The 14,898-nt window shown below is 40.1% G+C and overlaps 1 protein-coding gene across 1 annotated transcript in view; it reads right to left on the bottom strand.

Moving 5' to 3' along the window:
• Positions 1-1,507: 1,507 nt before the first annotated feature.
• SARC_05522 (hypothetical protein) overlaps positions 1,508-14,898 on the bottom strand; it is a 16,074-nt gene continuing 2,683 nt past the window's right edge. The window contains exons 3-19 of the mRNA XM_014300610.1: positions 14,215-14,384; positions 13,492-13,646; positions 12,712-12,840; positions 12,048-12,332; positions 11,340-11,375; positions 9,980-10,143; positions 8,847-8,939; positions 7,930-8,017; positions 7,108-7,210; positions 6,656-6,774; positions 5,495-5,747; positions 5,105-5,244; positions 3,789-3,900; positions 3,357-3,527; positions 2,646-2,764; positions 2,009-2,138; positions 1,508-1,795 (exon numbers count right to left, since the gene is read on the bottom strand). Of these exons, the coding sequence (XP_014156085.1) occupies positions 1,638-1,795; positions 2,009-2,138; positions 2,646-2,764; positions 3,357-3,527; positions 3,789-3,900; positions 5,105-5,244; positions 5,495-5,747; positions 6,656-6,774; positions 7,108-7,210; positions 7,930-8,017; positions 8,847-8,939; positions 9,980-10,143; positions 11,340-11,375; positions 12,048-12,332; positions 12,712-12,840; positions 13,492-13,646; positions 14,215-14,384 (2,425 nt within the window). The 3' untranslated portion in view covers positions 1,508-1,637. The remainder of the gene's footprint in view (positions 1,796-2,008; positions 2,139-2,645; positions 2,765-3,356; positions 3,528-3,788; positions 3,901-5,104; positions 5,245-5,494; positions 5,748-6,655; positions 6,775-7,107; positions 7,211-7,929; positions 8,018-8,846; positions 8,940-9,979; positions 10,144-11,339; positions 11,376-12,047; positions 12,333-12,711; positions 12,841-13,491; positions 13,647-14,214; positions 14,385-14,898) is intronic.

Raw genomic sequence — 14,898 nt, 5'->3', positions numbered from 1 at the left:
CTTTTCACCGAGAAGCCATTTTCTTCATCTCTGTAATTTCAATTCAACACCGATCCTGTATGAACAGACGTTGCAACGCTTATTTTACTTTTTAACCAGCGGCTGATACTTGACGTCCGAATATAATATTGCATTAATCCAACAAACTACCGAGCACAATATCATGGTTGTAGTCATCTCGAAAGTCATCTATAGTTAAATGGCATGCGGCTGCAACTCTGGTGTCCAAGAGCATGAGGATGTTGGTAGTCCATATATGAAGAAGTCGTAACCGGCGCGTATTCCCTAGGCTGGTCAAGAACGTCAGAGGTGGATGAGGCTAGTTGTGTATTTCTACCACATGCATCTGAGAGATCGTTGGATACTGAAGCCGTATTGTCCTCGATGAATGCTATTTGCTTTCTGGTACGGTCTCTAGCGTCCTTGAATTACACCTTTATCACAATAGGCAATTGGCCTGCGACTCGAAGAACAAGAACCACTTCCTATTTTCATTTGTAGTTATATACAGTTTGTTCTTCTGGAGGGTACCAAGCATCCAAGTCATAGTAATTTCACACGAGAAGTAATTTCAGTACTGTCAAGTGGTCAGTGCATGACTGGGGGATGTGCTTAGATTGAAAGCCTAGTGTTGATTATTGTCATATATGGAGCTGACAAGAATTCTTTCGACGTTCAATGGAAGGCGCTCTTGTTTTGACTTTGAGCATGGCAGAATTAACCTCATGTATTGGGCAGTGTGCTACCAATCTGTAAATTTACAATATTAGTACCGCCGACAGTATGTTTAATATCTCTACTAATGTTTGTAAACCTTAAATTTTTGAGTTTGGTCCTGCTTGATCTGTATCGAAATCCTTTGCATGTGCGGCACACTTTGACTTTTCCACCGTGCCCACACAATGCTTCAAATATACCTTTCTGCAATCAGGTCACTAAAAATTTCTATATATATTTGATACTACCTTTATTTTATGTCTCTTAAATAAATCTGACTATTTTACGACTCTTCCATCCATACATATGGCTCTCTGGCAAAGTGTCGTTGGAAAAACAGACACACCAGCGACACCTTCCCGCTGGCCATGAATATGCGCTGTCAGTTCATATATAAATACTTCCATATGCACTTATGTGTACAACTCGTATGGATAAGTACTTGAAAGTTAAACACGAACGGATGTATTTACATCTCGCCCTAAGCGGCAAGCATACTGGGTGTGCTTGATATGTGGCGGCGGAAAGAACTAGAACCTCCACACATGACAACTGATAGAATCGTTTCGACTTAGATAGTACCGAACTTCTGTGGTAACAATTTGCGGTGCCACTCTGTTCTTGAACCGTGCAGCCATTTGCAGTAGTCGAGACCGGTTAAGCTTTGTATTGGAATTCCAGTATCTTTTGTTCGCAGTACAGCAGTAATACGCATGAAAAAGGTTGGTATAACTTAGGGTTTTAGGGATAGGGGTTGAAGACCCTATAACCCTACTTAATGCTGGGATTGTGAATGTATGCTTACCCGGCAAAAGCGGTCAGAACATGATTGCCGAGCTGGGTAGAAACTCATAATCGCTTTTTATTTGTAGCATTCATTTTGAGCAGCTTTCAATTCCTGTGTGTATTTTGCCCATGGATCAGGCCACAGTACTGCCATTCGCATTAGCCAAAGCGGAAATAATGCGCTCATAGGCACGCACACCGTCAAGATATGTGGACTCAGTTAGATATTCGTCGTGGTCGTGTAGCAGTACTGGCGTATTGCTGATGGGGGAGAAGCCTACTGTGGGTATACCTGTACGTGTGCATCAGACATTGTTCGTCTGTTAATACCTACTTGAAAGGTTTGCGAGCGATTGATACGCACGCACGCATGCTAAAGTTTTATTATTATACAGAAATACACTTAGGCAAGTGCACGATAAGTGGTGACCCATGTCAGTATTCACAAAAAAAGAAATATACTCGGGCAAGTACACGATACGTGACCTATATCCGTATTTCATACCCATTGCCCGTAAGAAGCGCGAGTCCGTGCCGCCGGGAAAAATGTCAGGCTCTTTGAGTAGCACACCCGCCTCGGCACAGGCACTGGTGAACACTCCCCACCAAGGGTTGGTATCGTCTATAGCGGTAAGCTGTGTATTTAGCAGAATACACAAACGCGACATAAACAGATAGTCAGGTTCGTATATAGTGGTATATCGATTGACGTTAAGAAGGGAAGACTGTCCTAGAATGTAAGCCGTAATTTGGCCTCGGTATACCTGCTTGTAGGCGAGTACAACACATAAAAAAGAATCTGTATATTTGTATATTACATAGATACATATAGATAAATAGATACATACATGCATACATATATAAATACATGCATACATACATACATACATACAGAGGCTTACCCATTGTGAGGTATCCAATTTTCAAAAGTGCACAGGCTAGTATACACCAGCCAGGACTGGTAACTACACAGTATCTGTATCGTCTCCATATACTAGCAGAAACTCAAGCCAATTACTATCAAGCGGAACAAGTTGGGTGTTGTGCGTTGTGAAGCTCCCCAATAGAAACCAACTGCAGCCACAATGAACCATACACACTTGTTGCAATCGATCTACTATATAAGCATGCAGCAGACGTACCTTGTTTACAGGAGTGTTCACAATATAGGTCGCCGTGACACCTTCCTCCAGATACGAATCGATCAGATTGTGTACGTCGTTTGCCGTTACATTCGGCGGCGCTCGGATATCAACCGCAGCTGTATTGACGTTTAAAACAAGTGTTAAAAAGTGACACAATGAGTCAATTTAAACCGCAGCTGTATTGACGTTTAAAACAAGTGTTAAAAAGTGACACAATGAGTCAATTTAAACCGCAGCTGTATTGACGTTAAAAACAAGTGTAAAATAATGTGTCGCAAAGAGTCAAGTGTAAAAAATGTATCACAATGAGTCAATTATAACCGCAGCTGTATTGACGTTAAAACAAGAGTCAAAAATGTGTCTCAAGGAGTCAATGACAGAATACCACCACAGCCTTTAGTACCGGAAAGTGTCGAATGATGGGCACTAATGAATTGGTGGTACTGATGACCTCGCAAGTGATCAATCGCTGCACACGAGTCTTGGAATATATATTGAGATACGTACAGTGGGGTCACTCAGCCACATGTATTTGCAACTATAAACACTCGGCTCTGCATACATACCCAACCCTACAGCGATGCATGCATACATTGACCTATTACTACACCACTACATACGTATTACTAAACACATACAGGCCTATTACTACACCACGACATACCCATTACTAAACACATACATACCTATTGCTAAACCACTACATACCGGTCATTACAGAAGGCACGACGTTGTGTTGCACGCCTCCGTTGATCTTAGTGATATTCACAGACATCACACGGCCGTTTGTGAGGTTGTTTGCCTTCCTCTCCGCGTCGTTCTTGTTGCGCAGGTTAACAAACTTCTGCAGCACACTGAGCAGGCGCATCGACGCCGTGTCTTAGTATAGTAGTGGACAAATAAACAGGAGTGGTCAGTCAGTGTTATACCTGCCCAAAACTAGAATCATTCACATATTTTCTACGAAGAAAACCGTTGTAACAACTTACATACCCGTTAAAACTCAATTTATCTCACTTTCAATAATGAGACATCATTGCAACACATACGTTCGTGCCAAAACTAAGTTTATCTCACTTTCTATAATTAGAAATCATTTAACTCATATATTCCTTCGAAAACCAGGTTCATCTCACTCACTTTCTATGAAGAGTGAGCCATGTCCGGGGGTGCCTGCGGCTGTCAGATTAAACCAGAAGGGCGCGCGCTCGCCCACATACACCTCGCACCGCTCACTAGCGCTGGCCAAACCCTACACATTTCAGAGGATAGAATAAGGTTGGTAAACAGGTTACAAGTATATTTGCGACAATACCCGCTATTGGTATTCGACGTAAGTGCCTCAATATATCTAGACGTATAGATCTAGACGTATATATCTAGATGTGTATATCTAGACGTATATTTCTAGACGTACATATCTAGATGTATATATTTAGACGTATACATTTAGACGTGTATATCTAAACGTATATATCTAGACGTGTATATCTAAACGTATATATCTAGACTTGTATATCTAGACTTGTATATCTAGACTTGTATATCTGGACGTGTATATCTAGGCGTATATATATATAATAGGCGGTGCTCATATACTAGGAAGGATAGGAATATACGAGGAGGCGAACGGAGCGCCATAGTATCCGGCAACGTTCTACCATACGAAGGCACATGCGCATAGACAGGCAGACGCCCACTACTGCTGGGTACACACTTGTAACGTGTACGAGTTCGGATCAATATATCCGCATAGTTAAATCATTCATGCATATACACCATTTACGGAAGCGTCCACAAATACCGGATCTGATATTAGACCTAGCTCAAAGTTTTGCGGGCCAATCAACACACCCAGACTCACACATTATCATATCTATATATCTCCATACCTACATAGTTACAGAAGTCTATATCTCCATATATACAAATCTACCTGTCACTATATCTACATTCTGCACAACTCCATAGCTCTAAATCTACATATTCACAAATCTTCCTATCTAAAAATGTAATTATCACCATATCTACATAACTTCCTATCTCCATATCTCTCTCTATATCTACATATTCACATTTCTTCCTATCTACAAATCTACCCATGTCCACATCCCCATATCTACATTCTACACAACTTTATATCTACAAATCTACCTATATACCTATCACCAAAACTACATTCTACATAACTATATCTACCTATTACATTCTACACAATTATATCTACCTATTACATTCTACATAACTATATCTACCTATTACATTCTACACAACCATATCTACCTATTACATTCTACATAGCTATATCTACCTATCACATTCTACACAACTATATCTCCATATCACCATAACTACATTCTACATAACTGTATTTCCCATATCACCATAACTACATCCTACATAACTATAACTACCTATCTCCATATCCCATAACCCTATACTGCCCCAAACATTACCTCATCCAATGCAAAGCCCACATTCAGATTCCTGAAGTGCTGTGTAGCGCAGAACTTCTGCATTCCATCTGCGCCGCCAATCTCCTCATCAGGTACAAATGAAATGTGCAGCGTTCGGGTGAAGAGTGGTTGTGTGGACGCTGTGATAGACCGAGGGGTATAAGATACAATAGTCAGAGGTACACTCAGTTTGGCTTGATCGGTAGGGCGATGTAGGCTGTAGGCCGCACTCGCATCTTCAGACAATAACTTTTAGGGTGAGCGGGGGAGTAGGTATAGCACCACAGAACGCAGACGAGACCCTATCCAGTTATTCCCAATTCCTTACATCTGGCAGCTGCCCGACTCCCTGTTGCTCACTCTATACTTATTTAATACTTAAACACTTACTGTGGTTAGCCAGAAGGTTCTTGATGGCGTACAAGTACTGTACGCCCACACACTTCATGTCCTGGGCACCCCGTGCGTATATGCGACCGGCCGCGTCTTTGTGGGCGTCAAACGGTGGGTGTGTCCACTTGTCGTTCTCCACAGGCACCACATCGGTGTGTGAGTTCAACAGCACACTCTTGGCCAGGGGATTCCTTCCTTTGAGTGTGAGCACAATAATGGGCTTGCCCTCTACCAGTGTGTGTTGTTGATACTGCATGAGAGGCGAGGTATGTGACGGCTTAGTTCACTATTGTCTGTTCAGGTGCATACACGGGTATGGACGTTAGAAGGGTCAATATAGTATGGGGTTGTATGTATGTCGGTGTGTATGTGTGTATGTCGGTGTGTATGTGTGTATGTATGGGGTTGTATGTATGTATGTATGTATGCATGCATGCATGTATGTATATATGTAGATATGTATGCTTATATGCATATATATTAAAAAAATTTATATATATGTATATACATAGACATAGACACAGACACAGACACAAATACAGATATACATATATATATATATATTAATGAGACACTTTTGGCATTGGGGTTCCATCCTTTGAATGTGAGCACTACAATAGGCATACCTTCCACTAGCACGTGTTCTTCATACTCACGTGATGAGGCGGGTGTAATGTGTTTGGTCATAGATATGACACTTACGTAACACTATTCGACAATAAAGTTTATACAGCTGATAGAATAGAACTATATAGTACTATATAGAAATTATAAACATATATATATATATATATATATATATAAACATACATATATATATATATATAGTATTTACTATATTATATACATACTATATATATATATATAAATGAATATAAATCAGTAACATATATATATATATATATATAATTATATACATACATACATACATACATACATACATACATACATACTCACACACATATGTATATATATATACACACACACACACACATATGTATATATACACACACACACACACATATGTATATATATATATTTACATATCAGATATCAGATATCTACCACACAGGATTTTCAATCAAATCATGTGTATGTCTTGATGCTTTCATACTTGTTTCATACTATATATACACATATATGAACGCAAGAACACACCTCCAGGCCAATATGGAGGGCTTGGGCTTTCAAGAACTCGGCAATAGGTGTGTAGTCGGGGCTTGGTTGCACTGAAGCTATGCGCAGGTACTGGCGAAACGCCGTAACTGACTCGTCCTCTGATAGTAGGCGAAGAGGAACAGAAGGAGAAGCAAACAGTCAATTGAGCAGACATGTATTATTTATACATATACATACATATGTGCATGTACGCATACACACACACACTCACACACATATATACATACATATACACACATACACGCACACACACACACACACACACATACACACACACACATATATATATATATTGAAGTCTGATCCCAATCCTACTGTCTGATTTGGTACCTATATCCATAGAATCCAGATACACTCCTGCACCTAATTAGTCTTCTCATATGAATCTGACTAAATCCTGATTCCCATTTTAGCATTATAAGGCGAATTACCATTGGCATCCACCGGCCAGAATTTTTCCGCTTTGGTTGCTGTAGGCACTCCGTTTGCCTGTACTTGCCCTGTAGATTTCGGACTTTGGGCCTGATTTTGGATCTGTTTAAAATAAGGTTGAATATCCACGGTTAAATTTAATACTATAGCGTGTATACGGTACGTACTTCCCTCCTGGTACACCGGGGGAGTCGTGCCACGATGATACTTAAATCGGAACCATCATGATACGTTATCCGTATATATATATATATATAAGTACAGACAAGCACACAGATACAGACACAGACACGCATATATATATATATATAATATATATATATATATATATACATATATACATATATATATCTATATATAGACACAGACACACAAAACTCAAAACATTCATTCAATGAACCACGCTCAAGTGTATGATTGTGGTGAGGATCTGAATGTGCGTCACAACCTAAAAACACTAAACCCTCGCGTGTCTAGAAATCCCAATCATCGCTGTGCGAAGTCTGCAACACTCGTTGTACAAAATAACAGCGCACACCACTGCACCGATGCACATACGTGAGCGTATAAGGCAAAGCTGAACCACTTGACAACGTGTGCGTGACTAGAAAACGAGCCTACATTGAACTTATCAGGTGAGTGGGAGTACATATAATATATTCAGTTAGTTGCCTGCTGTTGAAGTATAGGCGTGAAATTACGGTCCTTATTTTGTTTTATAACTTCTGTTGCTGTGGTATAGCAATGAGACTCATCCAACCAGACGCCCATATCAAATGTCAACCGACACGCCTATAGCTATACATCTTAGCACCACTTGCCTGCTGTTGGGGTGTGGGTGTAGGAGAGGAGGTCTCTAGCGGCAGATCAAAGAGTTTAATCATTTCGGCTTTGTAGGCTTCGTGGCACCTGCATCAGCGAGTAACACGCGTATGTATGAGCAGGATAAAGCATCTAAAGAATAAATGCAGTTATATGAATGATATCAGATATATGAATGCTATATACATATATATATATATATATATATATTGAGATACACAGGTGTATGAGCAGGATGAAGCCTCTAGAATATACTTGCTATTATATGAATAATATCAGATGTATGAAAGCTATATATATATATACATTGAGATACACAGGTATATGGGCAGTATGAAGCATCTCGAATATACATGCAGTTATATGAATGATATCAGATATATAAATGCTATATATGTACAAAGTGATACACAGGTGTATGAACAGGACAAAGTGCAATATATACTACATATCTTTGCACAATGAGATGCAAGCACTAGAATATACGTGTAGGTAAATGCAACATATACTATATATCTTTGCATACAATGAGATACAAGCATCTAGGATAGCCATGCATACATATACATACATACATATATATATATATATATATATATACATACATACATACATACAACACACACACACACACACACACACACACACATATATATATATATAGCGAGAGAGAGAGATAGAAGGAAAGAAACAGGTGCATATGATCCAGACAAATCTCTCAGGATATGCATACAAATAGACACATATCCAGCATTGACAAACATGTACACCCAAGCGGCTAGAACATAGTGTATGTGATCGAGGTGATACATCTAAGACATACACACACATCCATGTACAAACACTTGAATGCTGTCGTTGCCATGCAGGTAGTAGTGTGTGTTGCGTGCTGTATAAGCTTTGCACACACTCGTACCTTTGGTATTCGGAGGACCCAATTGATCTCAAGTAGTTCAGTATTTCGATTTTCTTCCTGTTCTCCAGATAAGACAACTCGTACGCCCGTCGTCTGGTACGTATGTTCGCGTGTGACATCAGAGCAATTCATTAGCTACAGAGTCAAGCAACACTACCCAATAGGAAACTATTGGCCAGCAGTCACCAATACATGTTTGCGGGTGTCATGAGAACAAATCATTAGCTACAGTCAACCAATACTGCCCATAGGAAACTATTCGCAAACAGCCATTGATACAATTGACACGGGTAGCAATAAAAACGTATTGTTCATGGGTTTATCCATACATAAGTTCTTATTCTCGTATAAGTTTGGTATCACGTTTTGGCCAAATAGACTCGGAAATTCCGCTCAACCGCGCCAAATTTCCAATTCCTAAAAATCTCTATTCCTACCCCGATTTCCTACGATTCTCAATTCTTACGCCAACTAAATAGATAGCATCAGACTGCACCAAAGGGGTCCTAAGACTAAACTTAATTGAATACAGCCACAGCGGGGAGGACAAAAATTAAGGATTGGACTAAGAAGACGATAGACTACAACATCCCGTAATATACAAAAACCCTGAACCCTAAAACTCTAAAACCTCAGGCAGATAGCCATCGACAGCAAATTCAAACTCAAAGGTATGGGTATCCGCCAAAAAGTCACACATATCATTCCTGGAGGAGAACGTCTTCGATTGATCTAAAATCGCACATATCACTTCTGGAGAGCACGTATCCGTTTCACTTGGGGTGTCTATCCCTCAGGAAACTGTGTGGAGTGCAGGGTTGCGCGTCTATAGTGCTGGCTGTCATGAGGATCTGCAAGGTATTGACTAAATATATATATATATATATATACATACACACACACATACACACACACATCTATATATATATATATATATATACATACATATACATATATACATACATACATATGTACATACATACATACATACATACATAAATATACACATACACATACGCACACACACACGCACACACACACACACACTTATATATATATATACATATTCATGTACGTACATATTTATATATTTATAGCAAACGTGCATAGATACCCTTTGCACACACACTCACCCTTTGTGCTGTCGTGGTACATCGTGGCCATATAGTTGCTGGTTAGTGGTATGTTCCGCTTCACTGACAAAGTCGTTGTCGGTCTCGTCACTTTTGCTTTCATCTGATGTGTGTGTGTCTGCATGTTCGTGCTGTGGCGGCGGTGGTATGCGCTTCTCTACTGCCTGAAAACAGGAATCCGTAGTTTAAAGTATTTACGTTAACAAAAACATAGCATAGTCATCGTCTTCGTGTGCCAGAGTGTGGGGGTGGTTCATGGTTCACTACACCCAGATCACAGAAAAGGGCAGACAAACGTAAGGTGGTGAGACAATTGAAAGTACACCTGCGTCTGAGAAAACGTCAGGTGGTGTTAATAAAAAGTAATAGAAAGTACACCCACGTTTAAGAAAACGTACGCTAAAAAGCATTGACCTGAAAAAAAAGGATGAGCGGGTACTACGCCATAGACTTCGCCAATTGATAGGGGTGCCTGTCGTTTTCAACGAAATACGTAAACGTATATATGCAAACGCACTCACGGAAATAAGTAGTTAGACAGAGTACGATGCAAAACGTAAAACAATTAGAAATTGATTCGTAAGCACTCACCTGCGCTGTAGCTGCTGCAGGATAGATGAACATACGTAATAATACGTATATGAACACTGTGACTAAAATATGTTTGAGCCACCATGGTTAATGTCCCATGATGAAAATAAAACAAGCTTAAACGAAAACGTAAACATGATACTAAATGACGCAGTCTGGCCAGTGGAAAGAATTGGTCAGAGCTCACCTGTAGTGCAACTGCTTTGTGCCTGGGCACTGAAGCCTGAAGGCGCAGAATAGAAAACGTATATATACGTAAATGGCCATTATGGTTGCTCATAAGCGAGTTATAAGGGTATGGTCTAAGCTGCGAAATCAGCATGATCGAAAATGAAGCGAAAATGAAGACTGCAGGTTATTACTAGTACTCACCGGCAACGCAATTGCCTCTGGTCTGGGTACAAACTTCTGGTCAGATAGGAAAGAAAACATAGCAATACATAAATGGCCGGTGTCAATATTCATTAGCAAAGTTGTAAGTATGGTCTAAGCTGGTACGACAAATCAGTACAAATAATAACGAAGCGAAACTGAAGACTGCAGGTTGTTATTTGTACTCACCGGCAATGCAACTGCCGCTGGCCTGGGCACAGAAATCTGGCGAGACAGAAAGAAAATGTAACAATACGTAAACGGCCGTTGCCATCAGTCATAAGCAAGGTTGTAAGAGTAAGAGTATGGTCTTAGCTATGAAAACTGATAGCACGACAAATCAGTGCAACGAATAACGAAACAAAACTAAAGCGTAAAGGTTGTTACTAGTACTCACCGGTAGCGCAACGGCTTTGGGCCTGGGCATTGGTGCCTGGTGACACAAATGAGAAAACGTACAGACACGTGTATGAAAACTCGGTAGTTGCTGAGAAAACGTATAGGCACGTGTATGAAGACTTGGTAGTTGCTGAGAAAACGTACAGGCACGTGTATTAAGACTTGATGGTTGCTGTGTGACTGATACAGTTCTAATCTGAGCTATACAGGCGTATGGGACACAGCAAATAAATTTACACGTGGTAGTAGCGGTAAAAATACGGCGTTCGGCATAACCGTTCAAAACTTCCGACACAATAAATGAAACGAGAAACGGTTTGGTATATGCAATACTAATGAGAGAGATAGACTGATAAGTACACACCTGTAGTGCGACTGCTTTGGGTCGAGGAATTGCTGCCTGATGACAGGTAAGGTAAAGTGAAGAAAACGTAACAACGCATTGTGGGATTGTCATACAACTGTGATACACATGCGCATATAGGTGAGTCTGTCTATGCATTCAATGAATTGTATGTGTATAGAACACAGACACAAACACCCCCCCCACCCATATATATATATATATGTATACGTAAATACATAACACTTATCGATCTATTTTCTATACCACCACCACACACACGCAAACACACAAACACGCACACACACACACACACACACACACATATATATATAGATAAATACATAAGCACACTAAACTTACCACCCGTTTCCTAGGCGAAGGTCGCTTGACTGCCTTCTCCACACTCACTGCCTTGCGCTTGCTTGTACGTCTACTCGTGTGCGACGTTGCCTGTGCGTTTCTGTTCTTATTCCGAGCCAAGGCAGAGCCGTCGTTGCTGTCTGTGGTGTCTGGTAAGCGTGCGCGTGTGTTTCGAGCACTCCTGCGTGTTGCTGATGAGGTGGTGGGTCGTTGGGACCCTTTGGCGACGGTGGGTTCGGAGTTGTCGGAGGTAGCTTCCTCGTCCGAAGCATTGTAGGAGGAGCCCTGTGAGAGATATAGGATTTTAGGATTTTAGGATTTTAGGATTTCGGGATTGTAAAATTTTGTGATTTTAAGATTTAGGAATCAGGGTAGGTGAATTGGGGTTGACCGTGTGATTAGAATCACTGTTCTTCTCGAACGCAGACGCCTGCACCGGCTGTGCAAACGCTTGTGTTGTTGTGACCTGGTGCTTGTATGTAAGTTGATATGCACACACAAACACACACACACACACACACACACACACACACGCATACACACACACACACACATATATATATATACATACATATATTCATATATACATATATACATGATGTGGTGCAAGTACACTCATACTGATACTCAATCACAACTGCATAGCAGTCTATCTCGCACATACATCGTCTCCCCCTGACTCGGACTCGTGCACAGGCTGTGCAACCGTTCGCTTAGAACGTCCAGTTGTGCGTGTGGCTGGCTTTGGGGAAACGGGACGTGATGTACCGGATGCTGAACGCGTTTGCCTTGCCTGGTTGGAATATATGTATGTGGGTTTCATAAGTCAGTGTCTGTGTGTATATGTGGGGTTACAAGATAGTGCTAATGTGTGTATGCGGTATTCGGAGGGAAATACATGTCAAGTAAATGTACCTATGTGAGATACATAATTTAGCGAATATGTGTATATGTAGAATTCATACGCTAGTGTAGTAAAGTACTTTCCAACGGTTCTGTGGCGTTAAGCTAATATATATCAAGCGATCGTGCGTGCAAGCATGGGTTCATATAGCAGTGCTGATACATTGCTGTCTACTCAGAGTGACCCATTGGTCTGCTATACAAAGCACGCGTATGCAATATACGTATACGTATATGAAGGTACACATTTGATAGCTTACCCACTGACGCCTTTTCAATACAAATACTTGTACACTCAACTGTAACTTAAGTGGCACACGGTCAGGTGCACTTGCAATAAGCGTATTCGTATCTGTAGCTATACTTTAAATGGTGAACTTACTGCTGTCTACATTCTCCACGATACACATACACGCCTACACATACGCACACGCATACGCATACGCATACGAATACGCATACGCATACGGAAACATTAACGGAAATATTAACGTAAACATAAACGTAAACGTGCGTGTATAACATCAGCTGGAACTCTTACTGCATATTTTGAAGACGATTTCTTCGGCTCTATGGAAGAGGGTGCCAGTGACCTTGTACTCCTTCTCTCTGGTTTTGCACCCTTTTTGGCGGTTGGTGCATGATTTTCAATTTTTAGATGGTGCGGCGTCCAATCTGATTGGCAGTTTGCCGACACTGGAATGTGCAAAGTAAACATGCCAGAACACCCGTGAGTTTACAGATACATGATCTTGGTGACACTACAGCTATATCTATATGTAGGCTCAGAGATAGCAGTATAATATGGAGAACAATCATATGTCCACATGTACGTTACACTCAGAGAAATAGCCCACATGCTCGATCCCTGCTACAGTAAGAAACCTTCTCGTCCCCGATAACGGACTGCAACACGCCCAGCACTCACATGTATACACTACCAACGACAATAACGGAGCACATACGCAGATCCCGATACAACAGATTTAACAGAGTTCCGTATAGCTTCACCTACAGGTCTCCAGCGTATCGTTGAGGATGGCATACTAATCAATAGCTATTCAAGACCCAGACGCACCACACACAGACACCGGAATATGAGTATACACAGTTGTCGGTTACAACGGAAGATATTTAGCTGTACTCATAATCACATACATAATACATACATACACACAAACACCAAACAGTGTTGTCCATACTCGTCATGGCTATAATCAAATGTAGATTCCATGCAAATAACAGTGGAGTATAGTACACATACCCAGATCCCTGTACAACGGAGTCTCATTCAGCATCAGCCATAGATCAATGATAGGACCTTCTTTTATGGTGAGATTCTCATCGATCACCGGAAGCACTTTGGGTTCTGGGCGGTTAGGGTGGTTCTTGCGGTGATCGGCTTTCTTCTGCTCCACTATGTTCATTGCGGACCTAGACAAAATGGTCGTGAGAATAAGCAGGCCTATATATAAATATATATATACAATTTATTGAAATATTAACATATATATATATATATATACATATAAAGAATAAGAAAAAAACCGATAACCAATAACCAATGAACAATACACAATAAACAAGAAGCAATGTATATATATATATATATATTACAACATACATGCATACGTATATGATTATGGACGCGTGAAAGTATATATACACACACACACACACAATATATATATATATATATATATATTTATATATATATGTTGCATATATATATATACTGCATATACATAAGATATACATATATATATATATATATATAGTATATATATATATATATATATATATATATCCCTACTATATGTATATACACATACACACACACACACACACATATATATATATATATATATGTATGTATGTATATACATATTGCATATACATAATATATATATATATATATATACATATATATATAAATGTGAATATATAT

This window comes from Sphaeroforma arctica (assembly GCF_001186125.1).
Source record: "Sphaeroforma arctica JP610 unplaced genomic scaffold supercont1.355, whole genome shotgun sequence".
Lineage (NCBI taxonomy): Eukaryota > Ichthyosporea > Ichthyophonida > Sphaeroforma > Sphaeroforma arctica.
This window is presented reverse-complemented; position numbering and strand designations above follow the sequence as displayed.